Source organism: Onychostoma macrolepis, chromosome 06 (assembly GCF_012432095.1).
Source record: "Onychostoma macrolepis isolate SWU-2019 chromosome 06, ASM1243209v1, whole genome shotgun sequence".
NCBI classification, from domain to species: Eukaryota; Metazoa; Chordata; class Actinopteri; order Cypriniformes; family Cyprinidae; genus Onychostoma; species Onychostoma macrolepis.
The window spans coordinates 3,226,003-3,245,955 of NC_081160.1; the positions used below are offsets into that span (position 1 = coordinate 3,226,003).

Sequence of the window (19,953 nt, forward strand, 5' to 3'; positions counted from 1 at the left end):
TACTTTTTATAAATAATATACAGATCTATATCATTACTATAAATAATAATGAGAAATGATTGTTGTTATATGTTGTAAATAACTAAAATAAATAAATAATGTTACAGATCACATTAAATTATTTATTCTAAAAAGTTAATATTTTTTCCCCAGCTGCATGGTTATGTCAACACAAAGAAAAGTCATTTCAGAGATGGAGAAAGTGTTTACATTCTCATTATAGATTATAAAAGCAGACTTTGGAATGATGTGCAACGACCGATGGGGGAAAAAATTGATGTTTATTGAAATATTTATTCTGACTTTCTGTTTTCTGTTAAACAAAAATTTTTTTGTTACATTTATATTGGTTTCAGGCTGCGTTTCTACGTGATCATGACCAGTCAGAGGGAGCTGTTCCCGCGTTTGACTGCAGACATGCGGCGCTTTAAGAAGCTTCCTCAGATCCACCGTGACCCCAGTGACCTCAGCGGCTGCGTCCCTGCGGAGCAGATGGAGGCCGGCAGGGAATCTGAACTGGACCTGTGGGAGGACACCACTGTCCCCGTCACCCCTGCAGCCAGCCCTGAGTCTGACCCCATAGAGAGCCTTATGCACGCAGATGCAGATGCAGATGCAGACGCAGACGACTCCCAGGGGCTCTTCTACCTGTGTCCTCTCTTCCCCCTGCTCAGTTCGGAGGTGCTGTCTGCGCGCCGGCAGATTCAGAGCAGCGTGGAGCAGGCCATGGGCCACTGCCGCAGGGATAACCTCTGGAGGAGGCTCTTTCACGGAGAGCACTTGGCTCTGGATAAACTCAAACTCAGCAAGCTGGCCTTTGGTGAACTGGAAGAGCTTCTGAACGCTGTGCAGAGCAGATCGGTTTCTGAGATTGACCCGCAGCTGGTATGAAAACACACTGCCCTGCACCTCTGAGAACATCTTTCACACCCATTCATCTAAGATTTCATGTTGCTTTCTCTTCATTCCCTCACAGCCACTTTCCATGAATAGGTACAAAATAGGGTCTGAAAAGGGTCATTTTTTACCTTTTCAATAAATACAAAATACAATTTTTGAAAGCAACAGGAGGGTCATATAATAATTTTTGTGATATATAAATGAATTAAACTGAAATAAAATGTAATTATAAATATTACCTATAATATTACTATTAATATTAATAATAATAAATATTATTATTAAGTGTTATAAAATTTTAAAATAATAATGTTATTAAATAAATGATAAATTATTTATTCTGGAAAATAGAAATTAGTTATGTAATTTAAAATATTAATAAATAAATGTTATATCTTGTGTGATTTTAATTCAATTAAATTTAAATTGTGTGATTTAAATTTCTTTAAATTTAAAATTCAGTTAAATTAAACCCTGATCCCTGTCTTTGTGATTATTACATTTCATTAAATAAAAAAATAAAAAAATTAATTTAATTATTTTAAAAGAATCTAAATCTAGCAATAAATATTAAATACACTTTTGATAGATTTAGGTTGCAGATTTATCCCAAATTAGGTAGCTAGTTTGGGCCCAAATCTTGATTTTGCATTTTGCATGAATTTAAGTATTTGTTTGATTTGGTTCTTAAAATAAAATAACCTTCGTAACCAGTTTGAATTGTTGAAAAATGCAGTAAACACTAGGGATGTGCGGGTCTAGTCAACTAAACGGTTCAGCTCCTGCTAGTCGACACTGAAATCAAGTCGATTACACGAGAGAGAGAAAAACAACAACATAATTTTAACGTTACATTTAAAACATTTTAACAACAAGCTAAAATAAAACTTTTGAAAAATAATAAATATAAAAATATTTTAAAAGCGTATCTGGGCGGAAACTACATTTTTACCTCATGCCTTTTCTTCATGTCAGTTGCGGCGAGCTCGAAATGACCACACGCAGAACCAGCAAGGTGTGGGATTATTTTGAATTAGAAGGAAACGGAAAAGTTTTGAGTAAACTGTGTAATGTCAAATTGGCTTACAATAACTCTGGAGCGATGCGTAATCATATTCAATACAGGCACGTATGCGTTAGCTTGAAGACAAAGCCAGCAAATGTCAATCATGTCATACACTACAACCCTTCGCTGCGGTTCGCGATCCCATCCGCGACGTCTATTCCTCGAAGATCCACTTCGGTGTGGAGCGGGATTTCCAGGCTCTTTTCGAAACTGTCTGCTTGCTTGTTATCTCTCTGTGTGCCTGTGACTTCAGTTCCTGCCGAGCGTGTTTTTTTTTCAAGTGCAGAATCGCCTTTAGTCCCGTCTTTCGCCAGACCACGTTAACATGTTAAATTCACTGAACAAATGTGCATGGTCTGAGTAAGTAAAACGAGCATTGTTTTGTTTTTAGACAATATAGCCAACATGAAGTACATTTTTAAAAGCCGTTTTAATGCTATTCCTTGATAAACTTTCCTATTTTTTTTTACTTCTGTTTTAATATGTTGGCTAACTTTATATGAAAATGAAGAATTCTGTCAGTCTATTTTCCATTTCTGCATTGCTGCAGCTGATCTGAATGAATAAGCTATGCACTGGTTTATGTTGAGTTATGCTCTTACTTTTTTTCTGTTTAACGACCGCCTACAATTAAATGATGATAACGCGAGGCAAGCGTATGGCATAATCGTGACCTATTTTTAGCAGATTTCATTGAGGGATTTGACAGTGTTATGCAAAGATTAAGTATTTCAAGTGTAGACTGTTATACACGCACAGTTTTTTTTTTTCTTTCGCCATTTTTTGGGGGTTTCTAGCTTTTAGACTAGTCGACTAGTCGGATACAAAACTTCCGTTTAAACGACTTAAATTAGTCGTAGCGCACATCCCTAGTAAACACTATAATAATTGTTTACTACTATTGTAGAATATTATTTAAAAGTACTTTGCATGTTAATTTCATGCTCAGTCCTAACAAAATAGTTCTCTAAATAAATAAATTAAAACAAAACTTGTGACTTGTGTCTCTGAAACTGTAAAGAGCAATAGGACGTCATGGAAAGCGCAGCACTCTCTCTTCCTGTTCACACTGGCGGCAGTCTTTAAGAAACCGTGGGAAAATTGCATGTTTTTTCCTTCGTTCTGCAGTTTATTTGGAACGGTTTGATCAGCGGCTGGCTCGGTGCAGTTTGTTTGATGGGTGGCTGACAACAAACATGATAATGCTGCGCTCCGTAGGGAAAACACGCAGCCTACTCATCAGCACATCGCAATAAACATCAGTTAATTAGCTCAGGAAATCAGCCCTTTAATATTACACTCCGTTCCTTATTTACACCATAAATTATCCCTCCTGGACTAACACGTGCACAGATTCACACGCCAACAGTGATTCGATTACACAGCAGCAGTGCTGTAAATGTGTCTGATACAGCACAGATGCATGTAATTTCAGTTATATGGAGGATTTATTTAGTTAACTAATAAATGAGTGAATCACAATGATTTTTAGAAGTTTTTGAAAGAAGGCTCTTCTGTTCACCAGGTCTGCATTTATTTGATCAAAAATACAGTAAAAAAATATTATTATAATTTAAAATAACCGTTTTCTGTGTGAATATACTGTAAAATGTAATTGGAGTAACGATGCTGAAAATTCAGCTTTGATCACAGCAATCAGTCTTCAGTGATCCTTCAGAAATCATTCTGATATACTGATTTGCTGCTCAAGAAATATTTCTAATTATTATCAGTGATAAAAACAGTTGTGCTGCTTCATATTTTTGTGAAAACCATGGTATTTTTATTTTTCAGGATTATTTGTGTGAATAGAAAATTTAAAAGAAAAGCATTTAATTGAAATATAACATTTAAAATGTATTTTCTTGTCCCTTTGGATCAATTGAATGCATGCTAAAATCATAGAAGTGTTCATTTCATTCAGCAGTAACAACAAATAAATTATTGCCCCACCCCAATTTTAAGAAGTAGATAAAGACACAAATATGGCACAGAATAAATAATACATACTTAAATAGCTGATCCAGTGGAGAAATTGTTTTAAAATTTTATATTCAATATATTAGTCAAATATTTATTTATTTGTTTACTAATGTATTCATTAAATTAATAATAATACGTTTTTCAATTTATTTATTGTTAGGACCATTTGTATCTGTATTTATGGCTTTTGTTTACGGTATTTCTGTATATCCTACTTATATTTCCAATATGATAATGAGGTGGTGGTCGGTTGCCCCTATTGGCTGATCCATCGAGCATTATTCTATTACAGTTTTGCAAAGCTGAAACATAAAAAAGCTTTTTTTTGTGTGTGTGTGTGTGTGCTGAGCAAAAGTGCTTATATGACCGTATTGACCATCTTCTGCTTCCACCTGAAGTCTTCACCTCCTCCTGATCCTGAGTTTGCTTTCATTGGCCTCCTGACATCCAGCTGAACTCTGGGAGAATGAGATGCGACGTTTTCTCCACCGGTGATGCACAATGACGCCATAGCCTCAGATTCCCCCGTGGACGCCCGTCTCTGCAAACCCGCATATCAATGGCATTTGATTCCTCTTTATTCCCTTCACGCGAGCAGAATGGCTTAGTCAGTGTTAGCGAGCTCCTGTGCCACGACTGCTAATGCTAGTCTGAGCGCTGGCTGGGATGATGTATACTGCTGTCGGAGCCGCACACGCTCACAAAGGAAGTGGAGATGTACTCCTGCTGTGATATCAGACCAGGAGAAAACTTGCAGCAAATTACATCTTTTTAAAAATTTAGTGCCGCAGCCAGACTGTGAAAACTGCCTTCCTGTGGTTTCGCTGACTTGAAGCGTCTGCGGCTCTTGCCTGCCGCCAGATCCTGTATGAAATCTGATCTGAAACATAACAATGCTTTGTGTGCACAGGCCGGCTAATTTAAAGAGAAATATTCTGGTCTGGTCTTTCAGCACCTCAAAGGCTTTTTAAAGGCAGAATAATCTTTTTCAGCTTTTACTCAAGTTTAAAATGTACACAGAAGCTTTCTTATGCATATATGCATAAATATGCATGTTATAGTTACATGCATATTTATGCATGTAATATATGTGTAATTTTTGTTTTATTTTGCACTTTTGACAACATTCAGGTTTTTTTTGTGCACTCATATTACATGCACAAATATTTGTTTCTTTGTTTGAGTGTCTTGCTTTAAATGATACTAGGAAACATTTTACTTAGAAAGTACATTAATGGACAGTTAAAGTTTGTCCTGGAAAAAAATAAATGAATAAAAAAGATGTTATATATTGTTAATTTTTTTTTTATCAATTTGAAAGATTGTAGATAGTTATTTAATTTCTTGATATTTTTTTATCTGTTTGATCAAAAATACAGTAAAAACAGTAATATTGACAAATATTATTACAATTTTAAGAGAACTGTTTTCTATTTTAAGAAAAAAAAATCTGAATAATCTTAATAAAAGTGCAAAATTAAAATTCTGTCATCATTTATGTTGTTTTTGTGATTTGTGTTTTTTAGGACTGTTTCCTGAACATGAGTCCCACCTGGTACCAGAGTCTCATCAAAGTTCTGCTGTCCCGCTTCCCACAGAACTGCAGACACTTTAAAGATGACTGCGGCATACAGTATCTGGTAAGAGATCTCTGCTGCTCACCAAAGCTGCACTTATTTGATCAAAAATACAGTAAAAACTGATAAATTGTGAAATATTATTATAATATAAAATAACTGTTTTCTGTATGAATATATGTTAAAATGTAATTGATTGCTGTGATCAATGCTGAATTTTCAGCATCATTACTCCAGTCTTCAGTGTCACATGATCCTTCAGAAATCATTCTAATATGCTGATTTGCTGCTCAAGAAACATTTCAGATTATTATCGATGTTGAAAACAGTTGTGCTGCTCCATAATTTTATGGAAATTTTGATAGAGGTTTCTTGGATAAAAAGAAAAGCAAGATCTGCAGAGAGTAACACTTAAATATTCTAATGCCTTTTATAAGCTCATATTAACAGTCCAGATCTTTAGTGTTCATTTTCAGCTATGCACATGAAGCAGATCCCCGGGCCGTACAGTCGTGTTGTGGGTCGTGTGAGATGTTAGTCCCGTTGGCCGTGTCATAGTACATTACGAGATGGGAAGTGCTGATGGCAAACCACTCTTGAATCATTATTCTCCTGGAAAGACCTTGAACTCTGTTACTTGAGGCCAGGGAAGCACGTGGTAAAGCGTGGTACTTTATGAGACCTCGGTGCCTGTGTACTAGTTCATGTGATGATTATCATCAGATCCTCAAGTGTGTTTGAAGGCCACTTCATGCTTCATTCTGTAATTGGAATTGTTGTGGGCTTATGCAGATTTCCTGAGCTGATGTTCATTTCACCCTCCATATACACTGAAACAACACCTGCCTTTGTTTCCTGAGGCTGATGCTGTGTTTCCTAACGCTGAGCGTAAATTCGTGTTAAATGGATTGTGAAGATCAGGGTTAAATTTAAAATGAAAAGAAACATCTGGTGTCAAGATATTAAATGTTTAAATGGTGTGTTGTTTGGGCATAAACTCTCTCTTTTCCAGGCTGTCCTGAACCAGAAGTTCACAGACTGTTTTGTGCTCGTTTTCCTGGACACACAGGCAGGAAAAACTGTGAGTTAACTTTGTATTTTAATTTTAATTTCTTTTCATTTTATTTTATTTTTTAATTTCACATTATTTAATCTCTGGTTTAATAGTAACAATAATATATAAATATATATATATATATATATATATATATATATATATATTCCGATTTTTTTGGAAGTGTGACCTGCCAATACCGATTTTTGCCGATTCCGATTTTGTTTCTAAGAACTATAATTGGCAGCATATACAAACAAAAATCTATGCAAATTTCAATGCAAAAAATATTTAAATAATAAAACAAATTATTAAACATTACAATTCCCCCAATCTGGACTAAGTTACACATTTTCTCTCACTTAAGCAACTCACAAAATAAAGTGCTCTGTGACTGGAAAGAGGAAGAAATAGTTAACTTAAAATGAGTTGCTGTATGTAACAAAACAGATGTCATTTCCCACTATGTTTATAAATGGTCATTTTTTTTTCCCCTAACCTTATTAAATGTGTCATCTTTCACATCAAATTCTTACTGTTTCAATTAATTCAGTTAGCATAATAAGAAACTGTAGAGTTGTTACCATTCAAATGAAATTAGTGTTAACAAACTCTATCTTTCCACTGCTGAGGAAACAGAAGCTGCATCTGAAGTGACATTAGATGCATTTACACAGACAGTTTGATGAAGCTGAGGTGCCATAAATGCATTTACACTGCAATTTCAAATTCATAAATAATTTTATAAGATTAATGTTTTACATATTTACATATATACAAATAAATGTTGAAAATATGTAATGATACTTTTAAATATGACTAAACCACCAGTAGGTGGCGGCAAGTGTCCCTTTTAATGAGTGAGTCATTTATTCATTCATTCAACCGATTTATTCAAATGGCAAGGCAAGTGACTTTCCTTATGAATGGGCCACTGAATCATTGACTCACTGGATTCGTTCAAAAACGTGGATTCATTCAGTAACGAAACACCGCCGTGTTGCTCGGAGACATGAAACACTTCTGCTGTGGCTTTGATCGGAACTATTTTCGTCAGAAAAACTGAGCAAAGACAGTCAATATTTTGTACAAAAATCTAAGTCGCTTAATTTTAACTTCTTGTTTATTGAAATACTATTGTGTGTCATTGAAATCGTGTTGATATTGATATTTGGGGAAACATCATGGCCGTATAATGTTGCTTATCTAAATCATATTTTGTAAAAAAAAAATCTACCGCAGTATGCATCTATAAATTTCTGTGAGTTACTTTGTGTGTGTGCTGTCTCTCTCAAACACTCAGGCTGTGCAAGCCTCATCTGGCATGACATAAATACATTATCAGTCGCTATTTACATTGAATGCAATTAAAATTAGAATCATTCTCACGGGAAACAACGTGTTTACACCATGGTTTACACACGACTGTGAGTGTGCGCGTGGCTGTGATGTCATTGCCTGCGCCGCTGGCAATAAAAGGATCGCCTCAGAATCGGCAAGAAGTGAGACTGACCGAAAAATTGGCCGATTCCGATCACTGGCCGGTCAATATGACCAAAGAAGGCTGAAAATTAATCTGCATTGTTAAAAATTCACAAAAATCTAACTTTTCATTGGATAATAAGAATTTAAAATGGGGGGAAATATCATTATGAAATAAATGTTTTTCTCTAATACACATTGGCCACAATTAACGGCACCCTTTTATTCAATACTTTTTGAAACCTCCATTTGCCAGTTTAACAGCTCTAAATGTTCTCCTATGATGCCTGATGAGGTTAGAGAACACCTGACAAGAGATCAGAGACCATTCCTTCATCCAGAATCACTCCAGACCCTTTAGATTCCCAGCTCCATGTTGGTGCTTCTTCTCTTCAGTTCACTCATGTTCTACAGGGTTCAGGTCAGAGGACTGGAATGGCCAGCAGAAGCTTGGTTTTGTGCTCAGTGACCCATTTTTGTGTTGTTTTTGAGGTTTGTGTTTGGATTATTGTACGGTTGGAAGATCCAAACATGACCCATTATAAGATTTCTAACAGAGTCAGTAACTTATTGATTTTTTATCTGTTGATATTTGATAGAATCCATGATGCCATGTGTCTAAACAAGATGTCCAGGACCTCCAGCAGAAATATAGGCCCACAACATCAAAATTTCATTGTACACATGGGGTTGCATTAGGACGATATAGACACATGTCCTCTTCCAGGCAGTTTCCTAACATTTTATGTTGATTGGAAATTCTTAATTATTGCCCTGATGGTGGAAATGGGAATTTTCACTGCTCTAGCTCTTTTCTTAAAGCCACTTCACTAATTTGTGAAGCTCAGTTATCTTTTGCTGCACATCAGAAATATATTCTTTGGTTTTTCTCATTGTGATGGATGATTAAGGGAATTTAGGCTTTGTTTTCCCTCCTATTTATACTTCTGTGAAACAGGAAGCCATGGCTGGATAATTTCATGTTCATAATCACCCTGGAGTGCTCAAAATTGTGAATATGAATGGGAATATACTTCAGAGATATTTTACTCATAAGAATTTCTAGGGGTGCCAATAATTGTGGCCAATGTGTATTAGAGAAAAACATTTATTTCATAATGATGTTTCCCCCCATGGATTAACAATGCAGATTAATTTTCACAGCCTCCTTTGATCATATTTACCAAGGGTGCCGATATATTTTTGGCCATGACTGTGTGTGTATGTATATATGTAATAACATTATTGTTATTATTAAATAAAATATAAATCTAAAATGATATTCTATTATACATTACATTTTTTAAACTTTTTTCTCCTACAGTTCTCATTGCCTTAATCCATCTTTTTTTTGTAATTATTATTATTAATCATTATTCTCATTATTGACTCTAAATTCTAACTATATTACAGCCCAGTTATTTAAATATTCAATTTTTCTAAATAATTTAAAAGCAGTATAGCAAATACTATCGTGATGCATAAATTATGCTCAATAACATTGCTTTTGTTTCTATTTATTATTATTATTTTATTATTTACCTTTTTGTCTTGTTACAGTAATGATTTTTTTTTTTTTTGCATTACCATAGAAACTGGGATGTGAATATGCTTTTATTGAGCTGCAAAATATACTTTTCATTTTTTTTTATTATTATTAAATATACTATTGATTCTGAGGTGAAATGCGACCTGGATCTGTTCTTGCCAGATGAGATTCATTCATTCATTTCTTGCACATCAAACACGACCCCAGTGTAAATCTCTCTGTTTCACCTTGTCTTCTGCTGCTTCCAGAGTCTGAAGGTTGTTTTCAGGGAGCCGTTACCTGCGCAGACGCAGTCGAGCAGCAGTCCTCCACCGCAGCTGGTCTCCATGTACCACCATCTGGAGTCGGTCATCAACACCGCCTGCTACAACCTCTGGACGGGCCTGCTGTGAACCTGTGTGCTCCTCTGTGTTTCTGCCAGAGGTGCATCAGACAGAGTCAAGTGTCTGAAGTCAGTTTGTGCAAAGCCGCCCGTCGCTCACAGACTGAGCCTGAACGCATCTTGTGTGTGTAATGTGTGCTGCGTGGCCAGATTGCATCCATTTAAGCAATTACATTGCTAATATTTTGCACAGGAAACGGCTAAATGTGCTGCTCTGTTGATTGGATGGCGATTATCCGGGAGGGTGTATTTATTGCGTGTGAGACTTCGCTGGTTTGCCAAAGCCATACTGTCCTTCTGTAGTCTAGTGTTCATTTGTGCTGTTTTTTTCTCCATCTCCTCTGTTGTTGATGTTGTTTCTGTAGCCTGTGTGCATTAGATTTTTTTTATTTAATTTTTTTTGCCCCATAATGCATCACTTTGCGCAACATGATTGTCTTTACTGCCGTTTTTTCATCCCGAAAGTGCCTTTATTTTACTTTCATATGAACTTGATGGGAGCTTGTGTATTATGTTCACCTTTCGAGATGAATCTCTTGAGGGGACAGTTCACCCAAAAATTAAATTCTGTCGTCATTTACTCACCTTCATGTCATTCCAAACCTGAGTTTGTTTCTTCTACTGAACACAAAAGATGATGATTTAAAGAATGTTGGTAACCAAACAGTTAACGGTAGCCACTGACTTCCATACTGTGGGAAAAGAAATACTATAGAAGTCAATGGCTACCGTCAGCTGTTTGGTTACCAACATTCTTTAAATCATCATCTTTCGTGTTCAGCAGCTAAAAGAAATTCATATGAACAGCATGATGGTGAATAAATGATAACAGGATTTCATGTTTGGGTGAACTGTCCCTTTAAATTAGTCACATGGTCTTCACATACCTTCAACATAAAAAGCGGGTAACGATTAGTCTTACTAACTAGCACAGCGCTGAGACGACACTGGGCTCGACACTCATTCACATGAAGGAAAGCAAATGTCTGAGGACGATTTACCTCCTGCAGTGACAGAAACTGAAAAATGAAAATGCGTTTTACTGTTTTGTTTTCTTGAAGCACACTGAACATTTTTGAAAGAAAGATTTATTAAAATGTTAGAAGCTGAATTAGCAATTCAAATGTGTGAAAAAGGTCATTTGTACATTATGTATATAGAGGCGGATTTGTAAGAAAAACGCTTAACAATAAATCTTAAATTAAAACATCTGAAGTGTTCTTCGTGTGCAATGCCTTGAGAGACAGAAAAATATATTTCATAGCTACTGACAAGTGAAATATTAATAAAACAACTGAAAATGGGAGTCTATGGGTCAATTTCATGCTTTAGAAAATTACAGTCTTCTCATTTTAATACATGATTGCCTTTTAGAAGAGGCAGGAACTGAAGAAGTGAAGCTGCTCGTCAGTTGTGGCTGCTCCAGTATCTTCTGAGCCAGTCCAGACCCGCTTCTGTGGAACCTGGACAATCACATTTACAAATATGAACTATCAAGAATGAAATTTCACACTACTTATTGCAATCTAAGAGTTATTGAAAAGTTGTTGAACTGTCGCAGTGGCTACAGTCTGGAAATGAAGCATATCAATAAGTAAATGAGATTTAGACTCACAAAATACCTTTAAGATTTTTGTGCAACATTATTTCTATATTCATCCATGGACTTGTCAACATACAGTATATCCTGATGGATGCGTTTCATGCTGTAAAAGCCATGGTGAGTATTCAAATGTAAAAAAGCCGGCATAAAACCAAGTGTCCAGTGACCGTGACTCACGCTGAGGTTTGTATTCGCAGCCGATGTAGTCCTGATAGTCCAGCTCCTCCAGAAGCTTGAAGAGATACGTGTAACTGAGCTCTCCGTCGCTGTCCGGCTCGTGGCGGTCAGGAACTTGAGCGATCTGGATGTGACCTGTGACAGCGGTGAAGCCATGAGTCAATGGACAGATTTTCCTTTGCAATGCATGAATGTTTCTGGCCCAGTGCAACGCAGGGCTATTATTGTCAACTAAAACATTAAAATATATATAACTTGAAATGAAAACAAACATTATGAATATATATATATATATATATATATATATATTTTTTATATATATATATTTTTTATATATATATATATTTTAAAAAGTTGAAGTACTAAAATAACAAACAAAAAAATGTTAAAACTATAGACACATTTAAAAAATTATAAAATGACAAACACAAAATTACTATAACTTTAACCAAAATTAAAACGAAAATGAAAACAAAATCTAAAATGTAATTCAAGATATTAACAAAAATTAATAGTAAGTCCAAAAAATCTAGTTGCTTATTAGCATGCAATGTCATATATTAACATATTGGCTGTTTATTAGTACTTATAAAGCACATGTTCTGCATGACCATATTCTGCATCCCTAATCCTACATAATACCTCAACTTAATAACTTCCTTGCTAACATTAATTTAGCAGCAAATTACGAGTTTATTGAAGTCATAGTTAATGGTTTGTTATCGGCGAGAATTTGACCTTAAAATAAAGTGTGACCAAATGCACTAAGGAATCATTCATTCTCAATAAAACGATTTAAAAAAGTAAATGAAATCTAAGCATACTGACTTTAAGAGTAGTGTTATTTTAGCATCGAGATAAAAGATACAAGATATAAAAAAAACACTGTACATGGGACAATGATGGCTTTTAGTTTTTGGAAAAGCCAGAAGTCGCAGGGTTTTGAGTCACCTGGGTGATTTGATGCTTCACCAAAAAGCACTGCAGGAGACTTGATGCATATATAAGTCTTCCACATTTACCTGTCATTGGTAAGTATTTGCGTATATTCTGCGTTAGGTTGCCATCCATGATCTGCCAGTGGAAGATGTCCTATAAAAGCAGAGAGACAGATTAGTGATGTTGTTGTTGTAGACTGCGGTTGCTGTGGGTTTTCTGTTCTTCAGACGGTGCTGAGCTGGAGACAGAGAGCCGTTCACAAACACACTGAAACACAGCAGCTGCGTAATGCACAAACTCCCCTCATATCATTTATTCAGCGCAGGAATCAAAGAGCGCTGAGAGTGATTTTATTATCCTGGAACAGTGCAGCCACTCCGTAATGAGATAAGTGAAAACGACTTCACGTGATGCTCACTTCTCACGGCTGATGCAAACACAACAGGCTGAAAGAGCAGATAACTAGATTCTCACAGAAAACGTGAGTGCTTTGACTATGCGGTTGCTCAGCTGTTTTTAGTGCACAGTAATGCAATTTCTATCCTTATGGTGCTGCTCGTGTGGCAGGCAAAAATAACAGATTATTATTTTTTTTTTTCAAGCAAAATCAATGTACTAAATCTGTTTAATAATGTTTTTTATTTAATATTTTATGTTTTTAGCAGATTTCATTGTGCTAAATTATATTTATGGAATAGTTATGATCCATTTATTACCTGCTATGCACTTCTTGCATGGCCCTGAAAATGAGATTACCAACCAAAACGGTCGTAAATCTTGAATGCTTTGGAGCACAGACTTAAGTTCGGTCTTAAAAATGTACTTAAAAATTGCCGTTAAAGAACTAAACTAAAGTTTAAGTTTATTGTTATGAAAAAAGCACAAAGATAAAATTAATATTACTATTAAATTACTAGTACCATTACATTTAAACTTTACATGACATGTATGAGATATCTCACAGATGATTAGCTTTCAGTGAGACTTTGTTTGGGCGAAGTACCACTAGATGAAATTAGTTTCCAATGTGGCCATTTTTGAAAACAAATAGTTGACTGAAAAGCTATTTGTGTTTTATATAATAGATTTTAATTATGAAATTACAAATACTTTTAAGTTCAAATTTATGGGAATATGTAAGACAAGGTGTTTGTCCTCAAAAGTCACTCTTTAATATTCAGAACAGAGGTGCCCAAACTTCTGAATATGAAGGGCCAAAAATCAAACTTGATTGATGGTCATGGGCCAAAAGTAAAGAAATAAAACAAAAAAGTAAAATCAATAAATAAATAATAATGAAGATATGCTTCAATGGCTTTTTTATTATTTGTTTGTATATGGGATGGCAGGGCAAATCAAAGACCGTGGTTTGATTTGGGTACCACTTATTTAGAATCACCTTCATTGGTTCACTTTCAATGAGCTTGTAGTGTGAAAAAAGATCCTAATATTTTATGTCTCTAAAGTAATTTAAGGTAAAAGCTTCATGAATAATAATGCTAACTATGACTAAAAATAAAGCTCACTCACCATCTGCATCCTGATGCTGGGATGAGCGACTCTCTGTAGAATCACTGCAGCTGCAGAAAGTCATGATAAAGGAAAAAACACACGCGTAAATAATCAGGAATCAAAATACACATAACCATGCTCAGGAAAAACCTTACCTTGGTGTGGAGAGTCAAGGAAATAACGTGGATCTGTGATCCTGCTGTTGATTGGCTCGATCAATCCCAGAATGCCTTCCTGTAAAGGAAAGAGAGAGTCACAGCTGATGATAAACAAAATACACACACAACTAACACTGATAGTCAGCATTAACACCGCTCAAAAGTTTGGGGCCAGAAAGAGTTTTAAAATGCTTTTGAAAAAAAGTCTCTTCTGCTCACCCAGGCTGCATTTATTTGATCAAAAATACAGCGAGTAAAATTCTGAAATATTAATATGATTTAAAAAAAAAAATTATATATTTTAATATACATATATTCTAATATATTTTACATTTTAAAATGTAATTTAGCCTATTCCTGTGATTCAAAGCTGTATTTTCAGCATCATTGCTCCAGTCTTCAGTGTCACATGATCCTTCAGAAATCATTCTAATATACTGATTTGCTGCTCAAGAAACATTTCTGATTCCGAATATCTGTGGAAACTGATACGTTTTATTTTTCAAGATTCACAGATGAAAGTTTAAAAAGAACAAGAAATCTTTTGTAACATTGTCTTTATTACTGTCGCTTTTTATAAATACGTGTATATTTTATTATACCTATGCATTTTTAGTTTAGTTTTTTAATATTACAGTATTCCTGAATGAAAAATTATAACCAAAAAAGAATAAGAATAATTAAAATAAAAAATACTGTATCTATAGAAAGGAATGGAATGTAACCAGAAATAAATAAAAATTTGAAGAATGTTGCATGAATGCACATTAATGAATTCAATGACATCTGAATGAATTATTACTGATTACTCATCAAGACTATTGAGAGACTGTTTATATGTATCACTGTTTCTTACTATTACAAGATTCTGTGACTGCCAAGAATTGGCACTGAACTATTTACAATGAATTAGCCTGTTGTATGAGAACACTGCAGTCATTTAAGAAGGACGGAGGGTCTGCCACCGAGAGACCTCCAGAGCTTCTACTGTGGAATATAAGCACACGTTCTGGCCGTGTTATAATGCAGTAACGGGGTGGAGGTCACCTTTGAGAGGACACCTGCAGCATGTTTCAGGTTCTGCACAAAAGTGTCCTCCATCTCCATGGCAACAGCGCAGCGGTCCGCCCCCGCTGGCACCCTCCCTGCCATCAAGTGGATCCTGGAGAGAGACATTAGCATGAGTTACTCTCAGCAGAGGTAAAACATCTCGAGATCACAGCTGATGGAGAAAATGAGGTTCCTGTGGAGGACGTGAGCGTTAGATCAGACGTTCAGACATCTGGGGCAGCGCTGCACAGACGCCGGCCTCCAGGGAGCCATTTCTGACTATTTTAGTGAGAAACAGCATGAACTATTATGTCTAGACGCTTAAGTTTTGTCTGTGCAATGTTTCCCCGTCAGCTTTAGTGTGCGCTGAGCGGGAGGCCGGTTTTATGTTTTAAATAATAAGAATGAAAGTGAAGTGAAGTGACATACGGCCAAGTATGGTGACCCATACTCGGAATTTGTGCTCTGCATTTAACCCATCCATCGTGCACACACACAGCAGTGAACACACACACACCGTGAACACACACCCGGAGCAGTGGGCAGCCATTTATGCTGCGGTGCCCGGGGAGCAGTTGGGGGTTCGGTGCTTTACTCAAGGGCACCTCAGTCGTGGTATTGAGGGGGAGAGAGCGCTGGACATTCACTCCCCCCACCTACAATCCCTGCCAGCCCGAGACTCGAACTCGCAACCTTTGGATTACGAGTCCGACTCTCTAACCATTAGGCCACGACTTCCCCTCGAAGCGTAGAACTGTGAATATGAATCAGGTTCATCAAACACTGCATCCCTGTTATACTTGCGTTATGCATTTGTGTCCTAACCAGGCGCCAAAAAACAAAGCAACAAGCAATACAAGTGCTCTTGATCATTTCCACCACAAAAAAATGTCAATATAAACTTAAATAAAAAAATAAAATAAAATTACAATTACAAATAAACATCTTACAATTAGAGGACTTTTTTCTGAATTGTGCATTTACATCTCACAATTCAGTTTTTTTGAGTTTATGGGCCTCATTTATGAAGCGTGCTTAAGCTCAGATTTGATCTTAGAGTGTGCGTGCATTTAAATCCACGCCAATGCTCATATTTGTAAAAACTGTCTGTTCCACTGACGTGGAGAAGTGCTTAGCGTCACGTCAGGGTCTGAGCAGACGTACACACTTTTCTTGTTGGAGTACTGCAGGTTTTTGAAAATGTAAGCTGTTCTTGCAGCTCTCTGTTCTAAATTAAAGAATTTGGATGATGACTGGCGATCTTTTACATGTTAATAATAATGACATTAATTAGGTGTTGTTTACAAGGCAGGGAGCTTATTTGAGAGACGATCGTAAGATCAATTTTAGGATGGTTTCTGCACAACATTTTATAAATAAGGCCCCTTATCTTAAAAAAAAAACTGAATTGTGAGGTAAAAAGTCACAATAACCATAAAAAAATGTGAAATGTAAACTTAGAATTCTGACCTTTTCTTGCAATTCCAAGTTTACATTTTTTTGTAAAGGTAATTTCAGTTTATGAAAAAAGTCAGAATTATGAGATATAAACTCAAATCTGAATTTTTTAAATCTGTTTTATTGTGTAAAAAAAAAGAAGAAGCAACTTTTGGTCTCAAAAGTTTAAATTGTGAGATAAAAATTTTATTTTCATTCCATACTTCCATGTAAATCCAACACCAAATTTTATAATTGGTTAAGTTTCTGTTTGTACATCAGGCCGGATATCCCTGCTGCATCACCCTGATTCCCTCAACAAAAACCCAACAGGATTTCTTCCAGTAGCTTTTGGATTATTGCAGAAAATAAGCTCTGCGACCAACAAAAATACAATCAGTGAAAAGCTAAAGTTACAAACTACACTACAGTCACATGAGTTCAGTGCCACCATCACTAAACTTCCGACAGCTCTTTCTGTCTTTATTAAAAAACATTATCCCTGAAAGTTGCAAGTTATAATAGTTTACAAGAGCATGATTATAAACACAAAGAGGCTATAAAGCTACTAGTGAGTAGATTTGGCGTGATAAAGTTTAATGTCCCTGACAGCCTCTGTAGTCCCATTTAGACACTTTTTTCAAGACAAAAACTTTTAAAAGAATCACAAGGGTGTACTAACGATGGCTTTTATGTTGTAGAATAAAAACTCGAAAACATATTGAGCTTGTGATCACCACAGACCTTATTTCAGGCATTTAGCCAAAAACCTGTTCAAAAAAACAATGACTTGAGGAAGATGAAATTAGAATAACTAAAATGCAACTTTTTGCAACAGATTGCAAATGCAACAGATTTGGCCTACAGAAATGTGTCATCTCTGCAGCAATTTACTGGACTAAAATCCTAGGCCTCATGCTTAGTGAAAATAAACACAGTTAGGATGACCATACAGTACATCCTCTTTTCCTGGACATGTGTGTCTCGGGATTTCTAAACTGCCTAAAATGTCCTGGTTTTAGCTTCGTTTTTCTGTTGTTTTCATACTTGCTGAAGGTAATGACTGAAAAGTAGTTTGACTTGCATATAATCAACCAATCGTGGCATGCAAGAAGGCGGGATCAGCAACCCGAACATTTTAGGCAATTTAGAAATCCCAGCAAGGACATGTACGGAAAAAAGAGGCCGTATGATGACCATGAACACAGTGTAAGATGCACAGTAGTACCTCCTGCAGTCCAGTGCTTTAGCGTACTGCACCGCCAGATCCAAACCCTGTCTGAACTCCTGCTCTCGTCCAGGAACAGCACCCAGTCCCAGATCTCCTGCGCTTAAATCTCCTGAAGGACAAAATCACACATTCCTAAAGACATCGTGACATTTCAGGCCATTATGACATTATCAGTGCAGCGAAAGTCTGAATGCCAAGCTTTTTACAGATGAACATAAATGGGGCATTCTGCAGCATATCATTTTACAAAACATTTGACAAAAATCGGATTACTGGACAAAATTAAATTGTGTGCATGTTACTTTGATTCGCAAAAGGCCGGATATAGATGTTTATGAAATTAAAACCCTGAAGACAGACAGCACAACCAAAGACTGAAATGATCCACAAACAGTTTGAATGAGGTCTGCTTATGAAGTGCTTCAAGCTGAACTAATTGCAGAACGCTGGAGAAGAAAAGGGCTGCCATGCAAACACTGAAATATGTTAAATGGTGATTTAGTGTGGTGCAACAAGTCTTACATCAGAGCAGAATTGCATCACATGGGTTCATGCTTCCCCCGTGAGTTGAGAAAGGTCGGATCTATTCCATTAAGCAGTTCTATCTGCATATGAAGCACCATTATATCTGTGACCAATGAACTCAGAGTTATTCTATTCCTGTCTATGACAAACACCCTTCAGAGACCTTTATCTGCGAGCTGACAGGTTACAGAACACGACTCATTATCCTGCTGCATTATCTATCTATCTATCTATCTATCTATCTGTGTTTGCGTCCGTCTCTCGCTCACTTGCAGTCAGTCTCTGTCTTACCCGGGGGGGTGTTTATAAGCGCAAATTCGAGTCCCGTTTCATCCTTCACGGTTTTTAACTCTTTCAGGTCAGAGCTGTAGATCCACGCCGCCTCGACCGCGCGGAACCCCGCACGCGCCGCGTCGCGCATCCGCTGCGTGACCTCCGGTAACTCCGTGAAGAGCCAAGAAATATTGGCACAAAACTTTAACGGCGCCATTGAAGAGTCAGCAGCAAGGCAAACATGTGCAGCTCAATGAAAGACAGACAGCAAAACTAATAACTAACTGAATGATCAAGGTCCAGCGCTTATTGATCAGCCTCTGTCTGAACACGTGCTCAGTGTTTACATCCTCAGCGCTCAGCTGACTGAACACGTGACTCTCTGCGCCTGCGCGCTGATGCTTGTCCGCTGTTACACATTATTACACATAGTTTTAACAACAGTAATGCATCTTTTAAGTGATTACTTACAATGTTCTTAATTATTACTGCCATTATAATATATGATCTGACTCTAATTATTTTCCACATAGAGGAGGGGGTGAGCAGGGTTAATTATCACACTTTCACATTTTAGTGAATATTTCTTAGGGAATTTCTGTATAGACACAAACCTTAAAGTCTTGACTGCTAAACAAACAAACATTTTATTGTTATTGCCCAGACAAAAAAAAAAAAAAAGAGTTTAACTCCATTGATAGTGGTGCAAGCTTGTCCTGGCAATACAGTTCAACCTTTCAGTTTAATTCAAATCTAGCTATTTTCATTATACTGGTGCCTTAATGTATTTTAATTGTTTGTTTAATTGTGTTAGTTATCCAAAATAACTTTTAGTTTGAAGAACAAAATTCAAAATGATTTTTGGTTTGAAACCAACATATAAATGACTAATTATTACTGAGATTTAGACCTTATTTTAACTTCCAACAATTTCCAAAAAAAAAAAAAAAAAAAAAATTCCACATCTGTTGGCTATTCTTTATAATGACTTTGCCCAGGTTTTAGGTTTTGCTTACTACATTTCGACATTTAGAAAAGCCTTTGTTTCTTTTTCT

At 36.2% G+C, this 19,953-nt stretch overlaps 2 protein-coding genes across 18 annotated transcripts in view; one reads left to right on the top strand and one right to left on the bottom strand.

Annotated features, from left to right (window-relative positions):
* szt2 (SZT2 subunit of KICSTOR complex) overlaps positions 1-10,643 on the top strand; it is a 108,858-nt gene extending 98,215 nt beyond the window's left edge. For all 17 annotated transcript variants that reach the window (XM_058778056.1, XM_058778064.1, XM_058778060.1 and 14 more), the window contains 4 exons: positions 357-885; positions 5,476-5,589; positions 6,539-6,607; positions 9,860-10,643. In XM_058778056.1, the coding sequence (XP_058634039.1) occupies positions 357-885; positions 5,476-5,589; positions 6,539-6,607; positions 9,860-10,003 (856 nt within the window). In that variant the 3' untranslated portion in view covers positions 10,004-10,643. The remainder of the gene's footprint in view (positions 1-356; positions 886-5,475; positions 5,590-6,538; positions 6,608-9,859) is intronic.
* Positions 10,644-10,718: 75 nt separating this feature from the next.
* On the bottom strand, positions 10,719-19,278 carry hyi (hydroxypyruvate isomerase). Its single transcript, XM_058777813.1, has 8 exons — positions 18,917-19,278; positions 18,098-18,209; positions 15,430-15,544; positions 14,380-14,458; positions 14,243-14,292; positions 12,796-12,865; positions 11,774-11,908; positions 10,719-11,456 (listed from the first exon to the last, which is right to left on the bottom strand). The coding sequence occupies exons 1-8, from the start codon at positions 19,113-19,115 to the stop codon at positions 11,401-11,403; spliced, it is 816 nt and encodes a 271-aa protein (XP_058633796.1). The 5' UTR covers positions 19,116-19,278; the 3' UTR covers positions 10,719-11,400.
* Positions 19,279-19,953: the final 675 nt, after the last annotated feature.

What these genes read in the sequence shown, in the direction of transcription:
- hyi (XM_058777813.1), bottom strand. Translation starts at nt 19,115, where the DNA reads ATGGCGCCGTTAAAGTTTTGTGCCAATATTTCTTGGCTCTTCACGGAG. An exon ending in GCTTATAAACACCCCCCCGG is followed by an intron (nt 18,210 to 18,916) that starts GTAAGACAGAGA and finishes TTTGTCCTTCAG; the next exon opens with GAGATTTAAGCGCAGGAGAT. An exon ending in CCAGCATCAGGATGCAGATG is followed by an intron (nt 12,866 to 14,242) that starts GTGAGTGAGCTT and finishes CTGCTTTTATAG; the next exon opens with GACATCTTCCACTGGCAGAT.